This window comes from Cucurbita maxima, unplaced genomic scaffold (genome assembly GCF_002738345.1).
Source record: "Cucurbita maxima cultivar Rimu unplaced genomic scaffold, Cmax_1.0 Cma_Scf00025, whole genome shotgun sequence".
Lineage (NCBI taxonomy): Eukaryota > Viridiplantae > Streptophyta > Magnoliopsida > Cucurbitales > Cucurbitaceae > Cucurbita > Cucurbita maxima.
This window is the reverse complement of record NW_019272041.1, coordinates 1,898,332-1,923,860: the sequence shown is the minus strand read 5'-3', so window position 1 is coordinate 1,923,860 and position 25,529 is coordinate 1,898,332. Positions and strand designations below refer to the sequence as shown.

General features: G+C 36.8%; 4 protein-coding genes across 6 annotated transcripts; 1 reads left to right on the top strand and 3 right to left on the bottom strand.

Annotated features, from left to right (window-relative positions):
* Nucleotides 1-4,984: 4,984 nt before the first annotated feature.
* LOC111498537 lies at nucleotides 4,985-7,133 on the bottom strand. 2 transcript variants are annotated; one of them, XM_023149831.1, is made up of 5 exons: nucleotides 6,556-7,133; nucleotides 6,430-6,479; nucleotides 6,266-6,347; nucleotides 5,370-5,463; nucleotides 4,985-5,239 (listed from the first exon to the last, which is right to left on the bottom strand). In XM_023149831.1, the coding sequence occupies exons 1-4, from the start codon at nucleotides 6,779-6,781 to the stop codon at nucleotides 5,417-5,419; spliced, it is 405 nt and encodes a 134-aa protein (XP_023005599.1). In that variant the 5' UTR covers nucleotides 6,782-7,133; the 3' UTR covers nucleotides 4,985-5,239; nucleotides 5,370-5,416. The 2 variants fall into 2 exon arrangements, with proteins under 2 accessions (XP_023005599.1, XP_023005598.1); XM_023149830.1 differs by having other exon boundaries at nucleotides 4,985-5,463.
* An 84-nt stretch (nucleotides 7,134-7,217) lies between these two features.
* LOC111498363 (zinc finger CCCH domain-containing protein 18-like) lies at nucleotides 7,218-10,589 on the bottom strand. The gene is made up of 8 exons (XM_023149567.1): nucleotides 10,422-10,589; nucleotides 8,990-9,955; nucleotides 8,721-8,897; nucleotides 8,457-8,636; nucleotides 8,300-8,385; nucleotides 8,027-8,218; nucleotides 7,774-7,954; nucleotides 7,218-7,684 (listed from the first exon to the last, which is right to left on the bottom strand). The coding sequence occupies exons 1-8, from the start codon at nucleotides 10,433-10,435 to the stop codon at nucleotides 7,627-7,629; spliced, it is 1,854 nt and encodes a 617-aa protein (XP_023005335.1). The 5' UTR covers nucleotides 10,436-10,589; the 3' UTR covers nucleotides 7,218-7,626.
* Nucleotides 10,590-13,335: 2,746 nt separating this feature from the next.
* On the bottom strand, nucleotides 13,336-17,102 carry LOC111498453 (THO complex subunit 3). Its single transcript, XM_023149711.1, has 11 exons — nucleotides 16,936-17,102; nucleotides 16,745-16,840; nucleotides 15,665-15,794; nucleotides 15,487-15,578; nucleotides 15,292-15,360; nucleotides 14,693-14,750; nucleotides 14,489-14,588; nucleotides 14,201-14,287; nucleotides 13,944-14,022; nucleotides 13,677-13,809; nucleotides 13,336-13,572 (listed from the first exon to the last, which is right to left on the bottom strand). The coding sequence occupies exons 1-11, from the start codon at nucleotides 16,999-17,001 to the stop codon at nucleotides 13,538-13,540; spliced, it is 945 nt and encodes a 314-aa protein (XP_023005479.1). The 5' UTR covers nucleotides 17,002-17,102; the 3' UTR covers nucleotides 13,336-13,537.
* An 872-nt stretch (nucleotides 17,103-17,974) lies between these two features.
* On the top strand, nucleotides 17,975-24,327 carry LOC111498397 (actin-related protein 8-like). 2 transcript variants are annotated; one of them, XM_023149629.1, is made up of 12 exons: nucleotides 17,975-18,548; nucleotides 18,709-18,794; nucleotides 19,921-19,991; nucleotides 20,116-20,183; nucleotides 20,266-20,327; nucleotides 20,424-20,521; nucleotides 20,763-20,844; nucleotides 21,747-21,889; nucleotides 22,145-22,293; nucleotides 22,581-22,714; nucleotides 22,831-22,945; nucleotides 23,965-24,327. In XM_023149629.1, the coding sequence occupies exons 1-12, from the start codon at nucleotides 18,229-18,231 to the stop codon at nucleotides 23,966-23,968; spliced, it is 1,332 nt and encodes a 443-aa protein (XP_023005397.1). In that variant the 5' UTR covers nucleotides 17,975-18,228; the 3' UTR covers nucleotides 23,969-24,327. The 2 variants fall into 2 exon arrangements, with proteins under 2 accessions (XP_023005397.1, XP_023005396.1); XM_023149628.1 differs by having other exon boundaries at nucleotides 22,827-22,945.
* Nucleotides 24,328-25,529: the final 1,202 nt, after the last annotated feature.

Genomic DNA, 25,529 nt, shown 5'->3' with positions numbered 1-25,529 from the left:
ATCTAGTTAATACCATTATAAATTTTCAAATAATATTAAAATTATTTATTATTATTGTTATATTACAAATACAAAAAATTGGGTAAATTAAAATGTCTTAAACATTGTGAATATTTCTTAACTAAATAATAATAATAATAATAATAATAATAATAATAATAATAATAATAATAATCTCAACCATTAAATTAGGTACTAACTTTAAAACTATTTTTATATTTTTATTAAATCCAAATTTTGGATTTTAAGTTTTAAAAAAATTATATTAAAATATTTTAAATTATAGTCATAATAATTATACAAAACTTATAATAAAATATGTTGATAAATTAATTGATAATAATTTATTCTTAATTTTGTGTTGATTTATAAATATATGATAAAGTATAATTAGAATTTAAAATAATAATTGTAGATTTAATACAAAAATACAAATTGAAAAATGGATTAATATATTGTTTTAATTAAAAATTTAATGCAAAAAAAAAAAAAAAAAAAAAAAACCGTTCCCACGTGGGAAATTGGCCCACACGTTTATTTTGTCTTTGCAGCAATAAAAGTATTGGCGTACCAATCTTTTTTTTATTTTCTCGATCTTCAATATTATATATTTTATCGTATTATTTTATTTTGAAAGATGTTTCGACTATTCTCGTGAAATTTCTTATTTATTTTTGTAGGATCAAGACAAAAATTTCCCGTAAAGAAGTTGTGGGGATCGAGTTTATCACGGATAATACGGTCTTTCGTTTAAGCGGGACAAAAACGGTGTAAAGCAGAAAATTGGACAGGAACAGGGAATATAATCTCGTCTTCGACCTCATTTAAGGAAAAAAAATGTTCTTTACTCCCTCCCCATTTCTCATCTAAACGGAGAATCTTCTCCCTACTCGGGGCAGGTCCCCATAGGATCCTACCCCTCTCCGAAATAATATGAACATCTTTAATTTAGTCATTTATTTGTCTCCCGTTAATAACATAATAAATATAAATATAGACGGATCAAACATTTATTTTTCTTTCTTAGAATAGGAATGTCGTACTTATATGTTAACCTACTTAATTATTTAAGACAGAAAGTACATAAAATTAATTTCACGTTTTAAGGCCAGCACATGTGGTGTCTCAATAATCGAAACGTTGTGAATTCATTTTTTGTGTATGAACATTAAAAACGTTAAACGTGTGTTATTTGTATGCCTTATTTAATGTTAGCTTTGCTAGTTTTACCAGCTTGTTTGTCTATTTTTGTGGGCGGCAATTTGGAGCTATCTTAAATATTTTAGAAGAATTAGGAAAATTAAAGGAGTTATTTGGACACAAATCGAGACATCGTTTTAAGAGAAGAAATAGGTAGGTAAAAAAAAAACGAGATGATAGTGTTAGGATGTTGTTGTAGTCAACCATAAAGTCCTTGTTGTTTCAAATAACGAGTCTTCTTTAGTGGAGATGCGTCGACCTACCGCTTCGCTTCCTAGACCTTAGCGATTTAAGGTCATTCTCATCCTTCAAAGATTGTATTGATCTCTAATACACGAGAATAATATAGACCAACCAATGGGTACAAGCTGAGTAGGGGCAAATCTCGTATCGATCAACAGAAGGTGGCAAGCGAAGTCAAATCTTGTAAGAGAACATGTGATCGATACGAGAATACAATTGTTCAGGATCAATTCCTAAGGTTCGATAGTCGTAGCTCAATGGATAGGAGAATACAATAACTCATTCTCAACTCAACTAAGCCACCTACCACAACTAGGATGACTCGACCATACCTAGTGACTTCTTCAAAAGGTCAATACTATCAAGTTAGAATTGTTCAGGAATCAACCGTGACATAATGAGAGATGGACTAAGAAAAATAATACACGAACGAAAAATACTTTCAAACATTTGACCACATAACTCTATAATCAATGAAGTCGTACCTGATACTCAAAGAGTCGTGACAATTAGATCTAAGGGTCACCTCCCACGTATTAACCCTCCATCGGACTATCAACCAAGGTGCGAAGGGCAAGCGATGCTCCATACAACGAGAAGTGACTACATCATTATAACGATGACACCACCATCGCTGCACCAATTAACAAACATATCACCCTAACAAATGCACATATCAATTCAGGGTCAATCATGGGCTGACCTAGGACTCGTCCAATAGTCTTAGACCCACCTAATGTTATCAAAACACTTAAGCTTTGAACAATCCAGCCCTATGCCAAGCAGCACATACGGAATACATTGACCATTCACTCATTGAGCTTTAATGACAACCGAAGACTACACACAGTTGGCACCAGTACCATAACAAGGATACGATACGATACGATACCCGAACCTTGTAAAAGAGTTATAAATATTGGGAGTCCACCTTCACGAAAAGATATAAAAGACCTTACCACTGATCAACAATTGACTACTTTAACCACATAAAAATATGTGGCACATGACACGAGGTCGATGCTCGAATTATCTCTTGCACGCTTACAGGTTAGTTCCAAACCAACTACTTTTGTTTCATTTATTAACACGATATTATTTGGAAGAGCTAATACCGACCATTGGTGACATAACCATTACGTCTCGAACTGGAACCAATTTTCTTAATTTATATCAATCATTACCATAAACATTTTGGTCCATTATTCAAAAACCTACTTCTTTTGACTCTAATTATTTCAATATTTAATTTATTTTGACCAAATTTTCACGTGTTTTAAATGCTATTTTTTTTTCTTTTCTCATAAAATATTCAACCTATATGCTTTACTTTAAAATATTAAAATGGAAAACTTTTCCATTTTAATATTTTAATCTCTAAACCCAATTATATAATTAAAAATATAGTTTTTATATTTATCATTTAAAATTATTGAAAAATCTACCATATGGACTAAATTGCTATAAATTAGGAATAAATTATGATTTTTTTTCTTTTCTTAACCAAATTAAATAAGTATATAAATTGAAGGATGAAAATATAATTTAAACGTAAATTATTATTATTATTATTATTATTATTGTTATTATTTATCTTTTGTGATTATCCACGTGTGAAGCTATTTTCAGAATCTACGTGGTAGAATTAAGCCAGTAATATGTTTCCACGTGGCATTAGTTATTTTGGTTGGAAGAATGGCTGAAAATGGTCAAAGTCAAACATTGTAATCACATTTGTCGTTGCTCAGTTACAAATTCACATTGCTTCCAAGAGTCGGTGGATTAGTGACGTAAGCAGATATGTCATGCTGTTGTAATTAATATTTTTTTTTGTCTCAATTCTTGCTCCGGTTGAGCTTTTAAATATTTAAAAGACTCAATAATCTAAAAAATTCACATAAATTGAATTTAATTATAAACTCATTTGATGGTAAAATTTTTATGAATTGAGTTTATTCCATTATTTGTCTTAATTTTTTAAAATATACACACATAAATAAATAAATAAATAAATAAATAAATTATTCAAACAACCCAGAGTTAATTTATTACTTAATTACAATTTTTTTAAAAAAAAAATTACCAACAAAATTGAATCTAAAAATATTATAAACTCAATCCAGAAAATAATATAAAGATAATCATGGTTAAAACATCTAATTTAGAACAATATTTTGTTGATATCATATTATATTTTTTTTTATATATTATGGGTTCTCATTACTTTTTTTTAAACAAAAATAAACCACTTTTTTGCATTAAACTTATTTAATTATTTAAAATTAGATCTAAAACTTAGATTCGTGTAACAATGTTAATGTAAAACCTTAAAAAGTGTTACAATTTGGGGTATTTAAGTCAAATGGGGTTAAATATTGATACCCTTCTTGTCATTGTCATTGAAATGAAACTCCACTTTGTTCATTATGAAAATATCATAAATTTTTTTTTTTTTTTTTTGTTCTTTTTTCAAGTCAAAGAAAATTTCCAGAAAGTAATCATGGTTAAAGATACCTGATGTATTTATTTGTACGAACCCATTGTATATTTATTTGAATAAAGATACCTGATCTAGATATTTTAAGGAAAAACAAAGTAATAGTTACTTGTAAATCTGTTCTCGATTGGTTTTAATAAAGTGTGAGTGTTTCACATAGTTCCCATTAGAATTCTCAAATATCGAACAAAGGTTGTGAGCTTCGAAAGTGTAGTAAAAAAGTGACTAAAGTGTCGAACAAAGAGTGTACTTTGTTTAAGAGTTCCAGAGAAAGGAGTCGAGCCTCAATTAAGGGGAGACTGTTCGAGAGTGAGTCCTGCATTTGGCTAATTTAAGGAATGATCATGAGGTTTATAGGCAAGGATATGAGGTTTTTTTGGGGAAACTCAAAACAAAGTCATGAGAGCTTATGCTCAAAGTGGACAATATCATACTATTAGGATGACATTCACAATTAACCTCCAACAAGATTCACACAATTACGTCTATTCGGTTGGAAACCGAGAGAGGAATAAATATAAGGGTGTGGAAACCTCTCCCTAGCGTTTAAAACTGTGAGGCAGATGACGATACGTAATGGGCCAAAGCAGACAAGACAATATCAATATCTGCTGGTAGTGAATTTAGACTGTTACAGTATATGAATCAGCTCATTGCTAGATAAAAATCCAAGTGTATGAACACGATTCTCTACAATGGTATGATATTGTCCATTTTGAGCATAAACTCTCGTGACTTTGCTTTGAGCAAAAGGCTTCATACCAATGGAGATAGTATTCCTTGATTATAAACCCATAATCATTTTCTAAATTAGCCAAAGTAGGACTTTCATCCTTTTAACACCACCCAGAACAACAAAAACATTCAGAAAAATCCAACACAGAGCATAATTGTTTAAAACTTTTTACCCAGGACTCCATTAGTTCTATACAAATGCGTAACTAACAGAATAGATGTGTAATCACTGAATCAAGTAGGAAAACCGAATTCATTAATTCAAATAATTGCACAAAAACTATGTGATTGCTAAAAAAGAATCATAGGTTTGTGAGTGCTTTATCATACATAATGCTAGTGGAAATCAGTCAGAGATTACAAATTCTGTTTCCCAACATCCCCCATAATCCTAATCAAACATGCTTGAGTCTGCACATCTCATGTGACAAAGAGCAAAATGGCCTAATATAAAGAGATTTTACAGCTTTCTTGTAAAAATAGGCTGATGGTAAAATTTAATCCTGAAACTTATGCACTTGGATTCAACAATTGACTATCAACATTATTAAGCATGCAAGTAATAATTAAGAAACTTGGTGAACTTGTAAATAGCTTTTTATACCACAAATACATACAATTACCGAACGGATTGCTTCTTTTGTTCCTCGCCTCCCCATCAAGGAAGAAGATCCTGAACCCTTTCTTTGAAATCTGTAGAATTACAGGGCTTTAAAAGAGACGTACTAATGATTGTCTTCTTTAGCCCGAAAAGAATCGCCTCCACGATTGCCATGGCAAAAAACCACCTGCCAAACCTATAAATGTCAAGAGGGAAGAAGAAGAAGCTTACTAACATAATACTCTGTTAGGAGACTCTCTTGGCTTTATTTTTGGTTTCCCCAAAAGGTCTCATACCAATGAAGATGGTATTCCTTTACTTATAAACCCATAATCAATCCCTTAATTAGTCGGTGTGGGACTCCTCTCCTAACAATTCTCAACATACTCTACCTATTAAAGACCTACGCCCCAACCTAGAGTAGCTAGGTGGGGAAGTAAAATTAATCCTTGTTCATACACGGGCTTCTTAGATACGAAATGAGCCACTTCGAATAAGTTCATTGCTCCGGCCCAGAATACGATTAATCTGGCATGGGCTACATGAGCCCCCAATAGTTTACTGGATAAATTGATAAGTCGGGCATTCTAGTTTAAAATCTGGTTCATCTTGTTTATTTCCCTCATAAAATTTAGTTTATTTGTGTTTTTTTCCCCCATAAATTTGGTTCTTGTTTAAACATTTTCAATCTAGTTTAAAATTGGTTCATGATAAGCTGGCTATATTCCATTAGGCCAATAAATAAGATAGGAAAACCCAAAATTTCTGCCCAAAGTATAGGGGAATTTTGATAAAACCAAGCCAAATGTGTTCGAGGTGGCTTACTATCAAACAATATTAACATTCTCTCAAGCAAATGATAGAGTTAAAAGATATTAAAATCTAAGAGACTAAATTCAGCAACAGAATTATCACTATATCCTGAAAATGTTCATAGAAACACTTCAAAAACATCGAACAAAAGTACTCAGATATGGAAGAACAAATACCGCATTCAGGGCAACGGAAGTAGTCTTTGTCCATCAAAACAAGCCCCGAACCACCACATTCTTTACATCTCTTCTGAGCCACCTGCCATTTTCATTCCCAAAGCTAAGAAAAAGAACCAAAAAAACAAGACAAAACACAAGTAATTCCAAATCCCTTAACTCACAATCCTCTTGCTGAACTCGATTCCGGCCACCACGAACGGGGTCACTCCAGCTACAACCAAAATCGCCATCCATCAATCAGATTGGGATAAAAACAATCAAACATGAAAATCATTGATTCATATTACCAATCGCTCCCACGACAATCTGCCAAGTGATTTCAACCTGAGTGGGATCGGCTGCTGCTGCTGCAAGCGAAGCGCCATCAATGGCCGCAAACGTGGGCGTTCGTCTCCGCTTATTGAGCGAATTTGAACGCAAATTGAGGGGGAAAGGAGAAACGGGACGAGGGCTGGCATTGGCTGTGGGAAGGAATCGGAAGGGAGAGGTAGAAATTGGGAGCAAGGCTTCCATGGTTGGGTTGGAGAAAGGAGGGAAAATTAGGGGAATAAAAGAGGAAATAGTTTGTTGATTTGTTTGGGACACGTTGCATTTTCGAGCCAACCACCAACTTCACCTGTGGTGTCAAGCCCGCCCCCCTATTACCCGACATTTCTTAAAAATTATTTATTCACGAAGGGGATCGACATCGATCTCCGCAACATATTGCGAGATTATGAGATGAAGCACGGGCAGCAATCACAAGCCGCTCGACTTCTGTGTTCGACATAGACTTCACAAAGGGGTTCGACATCAATCACCACAACATATTTCCAGATCATGAGAAAGAATATTATTGTCTATTTCCAACCTCCTTCACAACATATTTCCAGATTATGAGTAAGCATATCATTGCCTATTTCCCACCTCTTTCACATTTTGAACAACAAATAAGCTTAGAAAAACAATTAACAATAAATGATAACTCATCGACTTATTCATTGCATGAAGATTCCAATAACATTTCACAATCTTTTCAAAAGACGTGGTTTCTTACACCTACCAAACAAAAAAGAAACACTTCAAAATCCTATCTTTCTATCCCTAAACACCAAACTTGGTTCTTTTGTAACCTGAAATTATTCTGAGAAATAAGAAACCTTAGAATCTTCATGCGTGATAACTATGTTCATACATACGCTGTCATGATTGAACTGGTAGCGAAGAAGATTACTGTCGTGAATGAATGAAACGAATGAATGAATGAAATGAAATGAATGAGAATCAGCGGTTCTTTTTATGCTTCCTTCCTTCCTTCCTTCTGTAAGTAAAGCTGGTTTGATAATCCTACGTGAGTGTGTGAATGTGTCACTTCCATCCTATATGCTACTTCCTGTTGGAGATTCAAATGGGCTCTCTGGTAGATTATATCCTTCACTGCCATCATCAACAACAACAAACAAACCTCAAGATCATTAGCCATTTACCATGAAAATCTATGCTTTTTTTTGTTCTTTTTTTTGTACCTTTCAAGGTCGATGACAAGGTGATTCCAGTCGGCCTCGGCTGGCTTATTATTATGACCACTAGAGCCGGCACCGACACCAGCATTGGCACTGGCACTGGCACTGGCACTGGCACCGGCGCCAGTTTTCAGAGCATCCAACAGATTGTCTAACCTTTCTGCAATTGGGAAACTGAAATGATCTGCACATGTGAAACTGAATTGTTAACGAGAGGAATTCGAAGGAGTTTGTTTCAAACAGAAAGCTAATCAACCTTCTGGAACATCGAGTTGCTTCATCTGATAGCTGAAGTATGGCTGATTCATTACAGATTTAACCATTAAATTCATCTCTGAAAGCCTCCTTTCAACTTCGTATGCCTGCTGTTGCTGTTGTTGTTGCTGCTGCTGCTGTTGCTGCTGCTGCTGCTCGATCCTGAGGTTGAACATTCTGGAGTCCTCATAGCCTGAATCATTGAATATAAACCAGACATCCAACAAATAGGAAATGAGAACGTGGGGTATCCGATTCGGTTCTGAACACTTACCTGAGTGAAGCTGCTCAGTTTCGAGACTGTTGTTATAGTGTGAAGCATAATATAGCTTTTGCTGTTCTATTTTCTCTTGGTTCCTCCTGAAACAAAATAAGAATCAAAACAAGTAGTTCAAGCCAATCTGGTCGGACTAAACAAACAAAATATTAACCTGTCCAGCTTCGACTTTTCTCTGTAAGGCTTCACGAGAACCCGAGCCCCGCAAATTAAATGCTCATTGTCCTGTGACAAGATTAGATTCACAGTTTCGATATTGTAAAAGGTCACGAACCCAAACATCCTTTTTTGTTGGCATGGGATCCTTACATCTTCAACCAATCCATACTGGTCACTACACACAAGATATGTGCAACAGTTAGAAGCCAAGAGAATGCCAATAAATTGTATCAAGGGAAGGTCTAAACCAGGCATTTACCTGAAGTAATCAGAAACATCATCTTCAGTGAAGTTGCTGTCAGCTGGAAATGTCAGATATATCTGTCGTGCACTGCTAACGATTGGACCATGTGGACCATGGTCGTTCTTCTCGGTTCGATGATCTATGAATCTTGGAGCATCTTCTGCCAAAATGACTGCATGCTGCCCATGAGGCCTGAAAGACATTCAAACCAAAGTTCAGCATATAGATACCTCACTAAAATCAGAAGCTTGATTTGGTATCTTAAAACCAAATGTGATACCGACCTGTCAATGACCTGAATGCTTTTCAATCGAGTGAGAAGCTTCGTCAAGCTAAAGCCTGATTTACCATGCCTCTGACTCTCAGTCAGGTATCCTTCTGCTTGAAGAACTTTTCCATAATTTTCATAGTAAATCATTGGCAGTGAAGCAATTGAAATAGGATTACCCCTCCTTGATTTAAGAAGCTCAACAATTTCAAACTCCAACTTCTCAAGTGAACCAGGCCGAAAAACATGATCTTCATTGACAGAATTTCCATTATACACCTGAGAAACGCTCTCAAATATGGGGTTTGTATGGAGATACCTACAACCATATCCATGCTTGCAATATCCTTTGTTGTAGTAGTGGCATATCTTCGGATGATACTCAGGCACAGTCGAGTAATGGCGGGCAGTAGTCCTAGTACTCAAGTTGTTGACAAGTCCGGCATGATCAACATAGCTACAATCATAGCCAGAGAGGCCAGAGTTTGGTGGTTCAACATGATCATCTAAACTAAAAAACTGAGCTGGATTTTGGAGTTCATACATAGAATCAGTGTAGCTCAATGTTATGAAATCGGGAGTAGGTTTGTCAGTCAGCTGTTGGGGAGTTGAAGGGGAAGATGGAAATAGCCTGTTTCGGGACAAGGCAAAAGGAATGAAACCCCCCGTGGGAAGGGACCTGGACAGGGGCGGGGATGGGGGCGGGGATGGGGGCAAGGCCAGGGGCGTCTCCGGGGTCAACATAGAGAGCGGCATCGATCTAAGAGCTATTAAATGCAGCTCAGTCTTGACTAAGTGAACAACTTGAAGCATATAGTGGTCAGGCCCTAACGCCAAACGAGCCATTTCTTGATCACCATGATCATGAAGAAGTAGGAAACCAATGATCTTCCTAACATTCTCAGGATCTATTCTACTGATCCGATTGTGTACGATTCTCGTGCACTCAGAAAACTCCGAAAATTCCATATGCATTTGGACACTGAAATCAAACATAACAATGCAAGTGAATTCATCATACTTCAACCCAACATAACAACATGAATGAATCCAAGAACCCTAACTTATCAAAATCAAGAAAAAAGAACCATTACAAATTCAGAGAACAAAACAAATTCCACTTCTTCTTCTTCATCTTCATCAGTGCACTATTCTCTCAACAAAACCTTCAGTTTATGAAGAAAAAAAAAACGAAAAATAGAAAGAATTTTAAGAAATCCATTTCAAGAAACACGTATATTACGAATTTAAGCAAAAATGAACTCAGGTTTAGATGAAGAAATCTTCAAAGATCATCATATTTCTTTCAGACAAATAAATTTTCTAGAATCAAGGCAAAAAAAACAAAAAAAAAAAACAAAAAAACAGAAGAAAATCCACGAAACAAACCAAACTAATCCATAAATTCTTGAAAAAGAACAGAAATCAAATGATCGAAATCCACTTACAGCTTTTTTTGCATTTTCTTTTGAATGAAGCCAGCTTGAATCTGGAAATTTCATCGTGCTTTGGTTTCGTTTTATACTCGGAACTACAGCCAGGTCTTCCAAATTCAGTGAATTCAGCCAACAACTTTTGCTTGAATGTCGAACTGCAGAGTAACTGAAATGAGATTTCTTCTTTTTTTACAAAGAAGACTCAATTACAGATATACCCTTTAAACAAAAATTTGAATTCAATAATTTAAAAAATAAATAAATTCGGAAAAATTAAGAGACTCCAACAAAACCACACATTATTGTTCGTGGTCTCATGTTTTTTTTTTTAAAATAAAAAAATTAAGTTTAAATTAGAGGGGTAAAATGGGGATAATGAAAATGTTGAAGTTAGAGGGAGAGAAAGAGTAGGAAGGTGGGCTATTCAAAAGGCTTGAAGGGAGGGAATTTTGAAGTCTAAAATATTTAGAAATAAAATATCTTTTTTATTTTATTTTATGAATAATTATAAATTTATTATTTTTTTCTCTTTAGAAAATATAAATTTATATTATTTGTTACTTACAATAAATTTGATATTAAATATCAAATATCGCTTCAGTTATATAACAAGGCGTCACACGATTCCGAGAGTGTACTTTTATACGATTTTTTTTCTTTCACTAGTCATGGTTTGACCAAACTTTTGACTCTGATACCACTTGTCGAGCTGCCAATTCGGGACCCACTAATTGAATCTCATATTTCATTAACAGACAATCATTTATATATAAGCTTAATTGACAAACTAATGAGTGAATTCACCCTAATAACTTTAGAGCCCGAGAATTGATGTGTATTTGAATTATAGAAGCTAGTAACTGATGATATAGTTGTATTAGTAATCAAGAAAGTTGTCCCAAAGGCATCTCTAGAAAGATCAGAAGTGATCACTGAATCGAGAGAACGGAATAATGGGCCGAAACATCGAAGGCCCAAACATAAAAGAAAAATAAAACAAAATTCGACCGTTGGAATGGGAGGAAATATATCCGTTGGAGGATCACAAAGATCACTCATCAGTCATCAACAAACCCTTTAAATCTCACTCCAAGAACATCCCTTTAAACGCTCTAACGAAATCCTAATCTCGACTTCTCCAATCGTCACCGATGGCTGAAGCCAAAGATTCGGGTGCCCACATAGTCGAAATCCTAGACGAACAAGATAACCAAAATCGGAATCAAAACCTTATGATCTCTGTAATCCAAGAGCATCCATTGAGCCAAATTTCAGAAAGCTCAGGTCATCTATTGCTCTTAAAACTCTGGCAACGAGACGAGCATTTGTTCGGCCTCCAAATTGGTCACCGATAGACCAAATTGGAGTGTCTGAAGCAACAAATCTTCCAACTTTGCTGCTACTTCTTCCTCTTCAATGTCCTGTCTCTGACCCTCATGTTCACTTCCTATAATCCCAATGTGTGTCACAAATGGTGGGGTGCAGGTGAAATTGTGGGGGTATTGGAAGGCAGCAGGGGAGTTGCAGAGGGAGAGGAGTGAGAACAGAGCAGTTATAAGATATGTTCAAGAGTTGAGGATGAAAGGGTGTTGTTTTAATTTGTGTAAAGAGCCTCAGAGTGGGAAGAGGATGAAGAGCTCAAGTGTGGAGATTAAATGGCGGCCTCTTACTTGCCTCTCAAGGAATTTCATTACCATCTCTCTTCTTTGCTTTTCGGGCCTTGTTTTTGCTGCTTCCAAGTTCATTCTTTGTGGCTTTTAGTAAAGGAGTCGCTCCGTTTTTGCATAATAATCGATGATCGTTGTATGTACAGCTTGGAGGGAGATCTTTCATGGGATATTTCTGTTTAGGTGCACGTCGTCCGCATCTTCTCACAGACATGTCTATTTCACCAAGCCACTCTCTAAAATAGTGCCCAAATCGTTTACGCCTTTCGTACAGATCGAGACTTAAATGACAAGAAAGTTTGCTACCTTAGAACCATTAATTACAAATTATGAGTTTGAAGAGTGTAACACGTGTTATCGGTTTGTTTGCTTTTTCTAAGCATAATTGTCAACTTTGAACATTGGAATTGCTTGCAACTTTATTGATTATGTTGTTTTTTTTCCCCTAAATTTACACATTGTTTATTTATTTTACCAAATAATTTTGAGATTTAGATTCTAAATTCATTACGAAAGACATTAATAAAAAAAGTCAATTATTAGTCAACACTGAGCGTTATTCAACTAACGTACTCTCGATACAAAGAAGATTGAATTCCTAGCTTTATATAGTAAAAAAAACACATTATGGCAAACATAATTGAACTTGCATAAGATAGATGTTCTTGGAGGCTTTCTTTTATGTAGTTTTTGTATTAATCTATTTTCTATATAACATTTTAGTAGATAGAGTATAATAATCCAAGCTCACCGCTAGTAAATGTTGTCTTCTTCGGCTTTTCTTTTCGAGTTTCACTCAAGGTTTTTAAAACGCACACTAGGAAGTGTTTTCCACACTATTCTTATAAAGAATGCTCTATTTCCTTCTCCAACCCATGTGGGGTCTTACAATCCACTCCTTTCAAGACCCAGTGTTCTGGCTGGCACTCATTTCCCTCTCCAGTTAATGTGAGATCTCCCAATCCACCCCCTATGGAGCCCAGCATTCTTGTTGGCATGCCCCCCGATGTCCACCCAAGGCTCAGCATCTTTGCTGGCACACCACTCGATATCTGGCTTTGATACCATTTGTAACAACTCAAACCCGCCATTAGCAATTGTCTTCTTTGAGCTTTCCCTTTCAAACGTTTATAAAACGTGTCTATTAAGTAAAGGTTTCCACATCCTTATAAATAATGTTTCGTTCTCCTCTCCAACCGATGTGGGATCTCATCCAGAGTTAATCTCCTATCAATAATAGTGTAGATAAAAGACCCCAATGCAAGTAAGCATCATTGCTAGCTCAAATGATTGTTTTTCAGATCACAAAAGTACTTTGAACCTTCCAAGCGAAAAGAAGGAAAATCCTCAGTAACATAACATACAAATGGAATTCAATACTAATACTGACCAGAAAAGAAGGAAATAAAGATAAGTCGATCCATGGTAGAAGTCTATGGAGAATCTTAGTCGATCCATTTCTCATGCACTTTCAAACCCAAAGATCCTAAAAATACCTGCAACAAGAAAATAAAGATAGCACTTTCAAACCCAAAGATTCTAGGAGGAATGCATTGAATTAAAAAGATCAGTGGGAAATATCGACGCATAGATATCTTGCCTTCATCAGCCTGATACTTGTTCTTGTCATCCCCAGCATATGCAAGCAAATTGTGCTTTGGGTTCCACTCCACACTATTCATTGCAGCCCGACAAGGAATCTGATGAACCGTTCGTCCCGATTGAACACTTGACTGTACGCAAAAGAAAAACACTGTTCATGAACCAGTTTTGCCACTAATCCACATCGGTCAAATAAAAGGAAGGGGGGATTCTACGCCTTCATAGAACGGATATTTAAAGAAAGGAGAGGCGCTAGAATGCTTACTATATCAATGAACAAGTCCTCACTAGCAGAAGCGATGTATTCTCCTGTGTGGTTGAAACTTATAGTTCGGACAGGCCATCTAAGGAAGTAAAAGAAGTGACAAGAAAATATATTATTCAGTGTTCAAAAAAGTCGCTACAAAATGCAGTGTTGTAACCCAAGCCACAAAGCTCCCGATGTGTTTCGATTGACAGGATAGAAATGGATCGAGACAAGAAGAAAACAAAATCATTGTATAAACCAAACAAAAAACTTACTCGAGTTTTGTAAATGTTCGCACGCAGAGCATCTGAGAGATATCCCATAGGCTAACTAATGAATCAGCACTTCCAACTGCAAAATACCTATGATGCAACAAGGAATTAATTTATCTTTCCCCATGGCTAAATGCAGAAGCAATTTTCTAAACGATCGAAACAAGCAATTGAAAGAATGGAACCGACAATCTTTCTAATTGAAGAAATCATGACTGCATATTGCATGCGAAAGTTGTACACAGTTCTTTTATCGTGGAATATACGCTTAAGGCCAACTTTGAATCTCACCCTCCAACCGGGTCAATTGCAATGCAGTAACAACCAGCTGTGTGAGCCATAAGAGTTTCAATAGGTCGAAGTGACGGGTATGCTAGTACTTCAACGGTACCTGAGCACAAGAAGTAGACATGAAAATTTATTCAATAGAGTCAAATTAACAAAATCTCCTCAGTCATGGCATAAAAAGAAAGGGTCATTGCTGCAGATCATCACCATTTCCAGTCGTCAGGAAAAACATTTCACCAGTCATGTTCCAAGCAATTTCGTTCACCTTGAAAAGATAACAGAAAATTACGTCAATATAGATAATCAAAGTAAAACAAACATGTCTGCCAAAAATAAAAGAGAAAACAAGAAAATAAACGAACTGAAACTGGAAAGAAAGACGGTAGATACGAAGGGGTTGATTTATAATCTACTACATTTCAAGAGTACTGAGAAAGCTTAAGGGTTATTTAGAAAGTTCCCTATACGCACTAGAATATCGAACTCAAACTAGGCACGTCTTCTCCCTTCACATAAGACTTGGCATATACTGCTATAAATTCCCACCTGTACTAGTTACTAATTAACCCGACAAAAGGTCCATATTACGTCACACTATTTACAAGAACAGAGCAAAAACAGCCTCTAATAATCTTGGACTTACAATTTTAAAGGTAAGAAGACGATCATCAACATGTCAAAGCAGTCATGTGCATGCTATTATGTCCTGTTGTGATTTGTAACAATTTTTTAATACACAGTCCTCTTTTTAAGTTGTCATAAATGACCAATGGTCGAGTCGTTGTTGATTGTACCATAAACGTTACCTCGTAATTGAACTTGCGCTTGTGAACTGGCTTAAACTTCCTAACATCCAGTATAGTGAGTTCATCATCCTACAAAATGACAACTCTAAATTAGTCAAGTAGTTGCACAGGGATATAAACATCTTGCAGTGTACATTAAAACAATAACAAATCTAAATTGGTTTTACGATGCACAAATTTCACTCTAGAACATACCCTATTCCCAACAGCTATGTGCGTCCCATCAGGCTTGTAGGTGATGTTTATATTCTCCCCACTCAGCTCAGCTTGCTGTGAGCATTTCCCATCTATGGAACAGAATCAGAAATTATGAGCCATATTCTAAACATCAATTACATCAGTTACTTCACAAATCTCAGTTTCAAACACTTACTACGAGCATCCCATAGTCGAACAGTCTTGTCACCAGAGGCGGTTGCTATAAGATCAGAATGTTTAGGATCCCAACATAGCTGATCTACACTATCAGTATGCCCTTTCAACTCGACATCCTTAACCTTACCCTGAAGCAAACATCATCTGACATGATTGAAATGATTTGTTCAGGGTTGAAAGTAAATAGACACAAACAAGACAACACTAAACCCTGTGGTGGAACAGCACCATACCAGAATCATAGAATTCATTCAAAACAGGTCTTGGGAGGTAGCAAACGCAACACACTCTCACGAGTACACATGGCGAGAGAATTAAGCAAATTGCACTCCGCTTTTTCCAGAACTTAAAAATAAGGAAAATGAAAGAGCTTATGAAACAGTAATTAGTCTACTAATACAATTACAATCGAAGCTTTCCCAAACTTAACTAGTCTACTAATACAATTCGGAGCCAAGAAGGATCATTCTCTCTCCTTTTTATAGAACTCAAGGATACGGTCGAACAACATATAGAACATATCCCATTCGACGAAGATCATTAGCTTATTCCATTTCCTTAATAACTAAATATCTCATTGTCCCTCGAAATTGGCCTTGTAGTGGGCAAAACCTCGAAGGTAGGCCATGAGCATGGAGCTCACATAGCCCAGTTTATGTGCATATATATATATACACACACAAATATATACAAATATTAAAGTTCTTTCCATAACTTCGTTCACATAATCAACTATAGGAAATGCAGCTAAACTTCATCAGTCTAGAAAAGTTAGCAAGAGATGGGAAATGTTAGCATTCGTGCTCTAGGTAGTAGAAACTCCAAAACATTACCTGGGAAACAGATAAATGTGTATGTTTATCATATCAGGCGTAGGAAAAGAAAACCCGTAAGGAGAACAGAATAGAAGAACTCACTTAAGCTCGAATCAACTACTTACAGTACCCAAAACAAAAAAAGGAAGGAAACAAAAAAAACCCTATTCAATCAATTTGAGAACAAGATTCAAGATTCCGCAACAGAAACAATGGATTGGGAAGACCCCAGAACAAAAAAACAAGTGTGATAGAAGGCATACATGTCCATGAGGCTCAATATGCCAAACTCGAGCAGTTTGATCGACAGAACCGGAAGCAAGCTTCATACCAGTGCAATTCCATGCCACAGAATGTACCTTTCGGGGTTACAAGAAAAGATGAATTTAAGATTAAAACGAAAAATGAAATCGCCACAGAGAACAACAGCACGAAGGAAGAGATTGATAAAAACCTTCTTCTTGTGACCTTGATACTCTCTGCTGTAAAGATTCTTAAAAGCCGGCGTCGATTCCTCCATGTCCGCCTGGAATTCAACGAGTTCCAATCCGGCGATTATAGGGATTTTTGTTCCATGCGAACACCCACTTTTTATGTGGGGGATTAATTGCCCTCGTAAGATTTCATATCATCTTTGTTCATATTTACTCCATTGAATTGAATTTTAATATTTAACAAAATTTTTTTAAGAAATATGTTGATTCGATTTACTCCATTCTTTGTTCATATTTACTCATTAAAATCTTAAACTAATAATTATATCAATTAAAAACTTTTAATCCACAAAATAAAATAAATTCAATCATTTTTTTTCTACAAATTTTAATCCAAAGCATGTATTCATAAAAAAAAAAAATAGTGAAATTTTTACTTAGACGAAGATTCAATAACTGTGTTTGATCAGTATTTTTTAGTATTTCAAAATAAATTGACTTAATTAGACATTGACGGTACAACAAATGGTGGAAAAACATGTTCATTTATTAAAAGTGGAAGAAATAACCAAATAAAATAATGTAACAAGACAAATTCAAGCTGCATAGGAATGCAATAGCGTTATTATAAACTACGACGTCAATTGGTCGTTTGTTAAAGAAAGAAGACAAGGCTCGACTCCCTTCTAAAAAAACCTGATGTTTTTACTATGATGAGGTTCTTCTAGTTACGACTATCATACTGGATGAATTCTGAGTGGTGTTGTCAGATAGCTCAGTTCCGATGACTTATCTTTATTTTTTCAATGAAATATAAAAATATATTAAAATAAATAAATAAATAAACTTTTTAAAACTATAGTCAGAATGAACGGTCCTATTTAAAGACAAACAATGTCTCTTTTAATTATATCTCTCTAATTTTTTATAATTTTTAAATTTAAAATTAAAAAAAAAAAAAAAAAAAATCTTGAATACACGAGAATCATGTCGCACATCGTTCCAATTTTCTCCAAAAGATTGGGAATACAATATACAATAATCTCCAAAAGGCCATTTATCTGTCAAGGTTTCTCATCTGGTGGCGTTCTCTTCTCACGTGTCAACCGACGCCACCGCCACCGCCACCGTCCACATCCGAAGACATCTCTGGCCGATTGAGCTAAGTATCAATCCCATCCAAATACCAGAAACCCCCAAATCTTTTCCCCCATTTATGCAATGGAATATCATAATTTGACGAATTTGGCTCTCAACCCTCTTCACTGCCTTTAGCATAGACTCCAGAATTGTTCTTATTTTTCAATTTGCCGATGGCTACGTTGCTGAAGAAAGTATGGGAATCGGTGTCCACCCGCTCCGTATTGAGCTTGGAGATGTCGTCTAGTGATCATCGGGGATTTGATGAGTCGTCGTTGGGTGAATTCGATCGGATTCCGATGGATATTCTGATGAACATACTTAAATTAAGTGGCCCCAAAAGCGCGGCAAAGATGGGTATCCTTTGTAAGTCTTGGAGATCTCTTGTTTCTGATAATGGGCTTTGGGTTTATTTCCTTCAAAACCAGTTGGTGGAGCCTTGGGATTCTATTTTGTTTGGAGAAACTAAGTTGGCTTTAGGGTACCCTCTTGAGTAAGTTTGGAAATCTCTTCTCCCCTTGTGTCTTGTGGTTGTTCTCGGTGTAATTACCTTGTTTTTCATGATTATGAGTATGATTCTACTGGGAAAATGAATGTAATGTTGGTTGTTGTGGTGTGTTATTAAAGGTGTCACCATGTATTTGTGTTTGCAGATCATTCTCTAGGCAGGTGATGCCATTGTCATTCATGGAAGTATATAGCAAACGGGTTGCAGTACCGGGATCTGTTATAATTGATGGTGAGTTTTCTGTTCTTGACAAGGTATTCTATCTTCGAAGATGTGTTTATTATAGTACACCGTAATCGATTTGTTTTCTTAAGAAAGTTCTTAAGAAAGTTCTGTTTATTTTCCTGATATTATGAGATCTCATATTGATTAGAGGGGGAATGAGTGCCAAGACGTTGGGCCCTGAAGGGGGTGGATTATGAGATCCCACATTGGTTGGAGAGGGGAACGAGGGCCAGCGAGGATGTTGGGCCCTAAAGGGGGCGAATTGTGAGATCCCACATCGATGGGAGAGGGGAACGAGTGCCAGCAAGGACGCTGGGCCCCGAATGGGGTGGATTGTGAGATCCCACATCGATTGGGGAGGGGAACGACGGCCAGCGAGGACGCTGGTCTTGAAGGGGGTGGATTGTGAGATTGATGTCTACCACATCGATTAGAGAAGGGAACGAGTGCCAGCAATGACACTGGGCCCAGAAGGGGGTGGATTGTGAGATCCCATATCGATTGGAGAGGGGAACGAGTGCCAGCGAGGACGTTGGGCTCTGAAGGGGGTGGACTGTGAGATCCCACATTGATTAGCGAGGATGCTGGGCATCGAAGGGGGTGGATTGTGAGATCTCACATCGGTTGGAGAAGGGAACGAGTGCCAGCGAGAACGCTGGGTCATGAAGGGGGTGGATTGTGAGATCCCACCTCGATGAGAGAGGGGAATGAGTGCGAGTGCGAGTGAGAGTGAGAGTGAGGACGCTGGGCCTCAAATGGGGTGGATTGTGAGATCCCATATCGGTTGGAGAGAGGAATGAAGCATTTTTTATAAGGCTTTGGAGGGGAATGAAGGGGAATGAAGCATTCTTTACAAGACTCTGGAAACCACTTCCTGACATGACAATATCTTGCCGTCCATTTCGATGACAATATTTGTTAGCCCAAAAAAAACATGATTTCTATGGATATGTTGCCGTCCACATAGCCTTAATCAAAGATTTCTCCAACATATTATTACTGTAAGATAAACATATGAACATACACTAGTTGTACGTAAAGGTTGACGTCTTCTTGATGTCCTCTTCAAATTTTGAAGCTGTAGAATTGGATGTTAATCCACTCTTACTATCCCGTGTTTGTTCTTGAGAAGGTGGCTCTGGCTATTGCAAATTCGGTTGGAGCAAATACGATTGTCCCTCGGGGCGTTCTGCAACATTTTTGGTATGTCGGTCTTGTTTATTTCAAAGCCTGTCCATTTCGAATATCGCCCATAGCTGCTAAACATGTTTAATTGCTAGCTTTCTATTAAGTCCAATCATTGGAATCTCTTTTGTTTTGTCTACAGGAATTTGGGAACATCGAATCTCCCATGTACTCTCGACTTCGACACTTTTTTGCTACTATTTACGGCAGGCCTGTCCTTCTCTTTTTCTTTTCTTTAGCTAATAATTTACACTCTCCCTCTCATTGACACGCCCGTTGCATCTAATTTTAGGATGCGAGTTAAAATGTCTCACCATCCAGTCGTAGTGTCGGTGCCTCTCTGCCATTATGATGGTCAGCTTCTTATTCTAACTAAGCAATTGTTATGGTGCTTTTTGAGATACAAGTCCATGTTTCGAGATACACGTCCATGATTCTTTTCTTCTTCAGATACCGAATCTGCCAAAGCTTCAAGACAGCAGCTCAAAGAGGCAATCCATTCAGTGTTATTTGACATGAACGTCCCTTCTGTTTGTGCCGTTAATCAGGTTTTTTTCTTCGAATATATCCTTTTCTTTACTCTTTTCCTTCTCGCCTTTTAGCATTTTTAACGACTGTTATGAGTACAAGTCAATATAAAAAGTCCTTCATATCTATTTATATGTACTTTTCTTTCGTTCTCCACTCCGTCTCCCTAGTGGGTTGCTTAGGTTTGAAGGAAAGAGATCGAGAACTTCCGTCGCTGTCATTTTCTATAATTACATGCACTTTCTACTTTTTCATGTGTAGGCAACACTAGCTTTGTATGCTGCAAGAAGAACTTCGGGAATTGTTGTTAATATTGGGTTCCAGGTTACTTCAATCGTCCCAAGTAAGCTAACGTATTTTTTATGATCTTTCACCTTTAAGCTAACGTGTATTAATCAAGCGGTTTGAAGAAGCTAATCTTAATGGCTCACATATATTCGAACCCCTCTTTGTAGGCTTAGGGACTTCTCGTCACTAAGGCCTTGAGGCTGTTCCTTCCTTTTTTGTTGAATATATTGACTAAGTTTCTCGTAGAAAGAAAAACGTCATACCATTATGACGTCCCTAAATTAATAAGGAACTAAAAAGACCGAGTGTGCGAAAACCAGCTCTTGAATCTACCCAACTAAAACCACCGCCACCACTGGGATGTTGTTGGCTTGTAGATTAGGCCATGCTATTGCAAGGAACGAAACTGCTTGTGCCGTTGCTTTGTTCAAAAAAGCGCTGCCGTATAGGCTTGTTTGCATACTGACTGGAAGGTGGAACGGCTGTGGATGAAGAGAAAAGGAAAGGAAACGTTGGGATCACACACATGGGTCGTTAAAACAGAGAGGAAATTGTGTGGACTGCAGCCTGTCGGAGACGAAGGAGACATCGTGGAAGCTTGTCGTCGACAGGGTAAGCCACTGGCGACGTGAAAACGAAGAACGAGGATGATGGTGTTGTGGGTGTGTGGGCAGCGAGGTTCACGGACAGAGGGGAAAAGATTGAGGTTGAAGAGCACCAATAGGCAGCTGAAGCACATTATTGTTGTCTGAATCGGGAAACGCCTTATGTCTTATTCCTCTTTCAAGTTCGTTTTCAATTAATAAATAAGATACTAACTCGACCGAGCCTCAAGAAACGAACGGAAAACTAGTTTTAGGAATTTTTACTTTCTGATAAATTATGCAACAACTTATCCACCTGCTGCATCGAAACAAAATTTTCATGTTTTCTTATTCTTTTCATAAACTTTTGTAGTTTTACATGGAAAAGTAATGCGGAAAGTGGGGGTTGAAGTCGTGGGACTGGGAGCTTTAAAGCTTACAGGGCACCTTCGAGAGCTGATGCAACAGAATAATATACGTTTCGAATCAATGTACACCGTTCGAGCATTGAAAGAGGTACGTTAAAGCTTTCATTTCTGAGATTTATGTCGATGAACCATTTCAGTTTTCATGAAATAGATGTACAAAAAAACATCTCCAATGGGACATGAGAGTAGTTAAAATAGGATTTTAAGCTAGAAAATATATCCCGATAGGAACATTGTTCGTGTACGTTGCATCACATCATTCTTTTAAAGAAAAAATATGGAGCGAGAGATCAGGGGCAAAGGCACGAGGATGGTATCTAATGTTCGTTAATTTTTAACGCAGAATCTGTGTTATGTTGCTCAAGACTACGAAGCCGAGTTCTCTAAAGATACTCGAGCATCCTATGAAGCTAATGGGGAAGGTTGGTTTACTCTTTCCAAAGAGCGGTTTCAAACCGGAGAGATCTTATTCCGACCAAGTATGGCAGGAGTGTAAGTCTGACCTCAGCCTTTTAGAAAACATTCTTTGTTAAATGTTGTGTTTTTTTACTTTTGTTCCTATCCGTATCTCAAAAGCAACTTTTTTACTTGAAAAGTCCACGATCGTTCAACGGCATTGGACGCTATTTTCTTTAGAAAGATTACATGGATAATTTGATCGACATATTTGACAAGTCATACACATTTAAACGCTCGAATTTAGTTAATGAACTTTTAGCAGATTCATTGACCCAAAACATTTCTGTTCGAAACACTGATATGTTATTCATTCGTGTCAGGCGCGCAATGGGGCTGCACGAGGCTGTGGCACTTTGTGTGGACCATTGCCATGCTGCAGAACTAACATGTGATGATTCATGGTTCAAGACTGTGGTTTTGTCGGGCGGCAGTGCTTGTCTTCCAGGATTCGCAGGTTCGAATGGGCCGACTTTATTAGCTATGTGTCTTATTTTTTATCGTCCCCGAACTTTTAAAAGTGTCTCTGAACTAACTCTCCTACATGTCATACAACTGTTCTGGTTCAGAAAGGTTGCAGAAGGAACTGTACGGGCTTCTTCCTTCATCCATATCCAATGGTCTCAGAGTCATTCCTCCACCATATGGTGCAGACACAGCTTGGTTTGGAGCGAGGCTTATTAGCAATGTAAGTTTATTGATCTCGTTTTTTCATTACGAAGAATCTTTAAGGTCGTTTCCCGTTTTTCTTTCCGAAGACTGCTTGTTTATGTCTTTGCAAACGTTTCGATCGTTTTACTTCAAATCACTATTCACGAACATATGGCAACTTCACAAACCATGGTAGTTTGACCTAGTGATCAATAGGATTTAATATAGATGCGATGAGTTACCTTGATAATCAAATGTAGTATGGCCAGATGGTGCTTCGATAAGCATAATCGAGATGGGATACAAGCTTTTGTCGTTGTAAAAGTGTAGGACACTCGTTCAACCAAACTAGAGGGAATTGGAGAAAACTTCTTAAAATAGTTATAAAATGTTTCAGCGAGTAGATATTGCCCGCTCGCTTTGGCTATTGACTTCATGATTTTAAAATGCGTCCACTAGGGAGATGTTTTCACACCCTTGTAAGGAATACTTCATTTCCCTCTCTAATTGATGTGGGATCTCCGGGTCCAACGTCCTTGTTAGCACATTGTTCGATGTTTGGTTTTGATACCATTTGTAATAGTCCAAGCCCATTATTAGCAGATATTATCCCCTTTGGCCCTCGGCCTCACGGTTTTAAAACGCGTCTACTAGAAAAGGTTTTCATACTCTTATAAGGAATACTTCATTCCACTCTCGAACTAATGTGAGATCTCACAATCTACCCTCTTGGGGTCCAACGTCCTCTTTGGCACACCACTCGGTGTCTAGCTCTGATACCGTTTGTAACAGCCCAAGTCCACCGTTAGTAGATATTGTCCGCTTTGGCCTTCGACTTCACGGTTTTAATACGCGTCTACTAGGGAGAGATTTTCACACCTGAATTTCACACCACATTTCACTTTGTGTTGTATCTTGCTCATTGCTCATGACAATAAACAAAGTAGTTATGGAACTTAACAGTAAAAAAGAGAATTATAAGGACTAAGAGCTTAACTAAAATTATGTTTTAACCCAGTTTTTATAAGATTCTAAACGGTTCATGTTGTTACACAGCTAAGTACCTTCCCCGATCATTGGTGCATTACCAAGAAGCAATTCCGAAAGTCCAAACTCAACCTCATCTGGTGATTACTCTTCATCTCGGCTTGGTTGTTCGATATTGAACGTAGACGCCATCGTTCGAGTCTTGAGCTCGCTTGAGATATCTCAAAAATAAAAAAGGTAGGAAAATAGCATCCTTGGAACATAAATTATACCTGAAATATATTATGCTAATAAATTAAATACGAACTAGGAGTATAGTAAAATATCGGTTAGTTTACGTGACGTTACCATATTATCCGGTTATAAAGGATAGCTTCAAAATACACATTATATAGACATTCTTCATCACTTGTATCATTCATTTTCTTTTTATCCATATCTTTCTCTCTTGTATTGTAAAATAATAGTGAAAATGAAAATTTACATTTTCTTTAATCACGACTTTATTATCTACCTGAATGATTCAAATACACGAACTAAAGTTCGTGATTGAACTTATGAGGGTAAGTTGGGACTTATCTCGGGCTACTCTCCTCAATCCAAGATCAACCACGATCAAACAATCGTCGAGGATCACTCTAAACTTAATGACGAGGTTTGGTAAGTGGGTTTAGGTGAGAATATTTTTACTAGTGAGATTGAATGTATAGTATTTCTCTATATACGGTTTACACATGGGTGCGTATGAACCAACTAGGTGTGAGCTTGTTAACGTACTGCTGGATGCACATGAAACCACTAGGTGTGAACTTGTTAACGAACTCCTAAGCTTGACTCTGAGACCACTAGGTGTGGGTGTGAGCTTGTTAACGTACTCCTAATGTGCGTGAAACCTTTAGGTGTGAACTCGTTAACGTACTCCTAACATGTGTGAAACCATTAGGTGTGAACTCGTTAACGCACTCCTAAGCTTGACTATGAGAGCTAGTGCGCACTCATGCAGGAATGCGAAACGTATTCAAGGAATCCATGATTATATGACATATAACATGCATGAAATTCGTTAAAATGCTTATCATGATATAAATTCTTTACGAGAGATACTTACATATTCATGGTATCATGACGTCTTACCGGGGATAAACATAATCATAATCAAACGCAAATAAAAGTTCAAAACGTAATTAAAGCCATACTGTACGTGTTATTCATACATATATCAAACAATTTCATCTGACTTGACTCATTCATCTTGAATTTGGTGCATCTAAACGTACACATTCTTGAGTTTAGTTTTACGTGATTCAATTTCATCTACGATACTCCACTCATCCACAAAACATGCTGTGAGCCAACTCGTGGAGCCGACGTCACTAAATTATATTAAATTCAATCATAAAGAGTGTTAAATATTATTAATTGCGGAAAGTAGTAGATATGTTGATCAAGAACGGTTCCAGAATAATTCAAAAGGGTAGAGCCGACCAATTTTTGTTTTGTATTAATTAAATACAAATATAAATGGATTATTTATAGTAATCAAAATGAAATCTAATAATATAATTAAAATATTAATTCGATCTAATCAACTATTTTAATAAAATAAATCTAATTTGATTAACATAATCTTACAC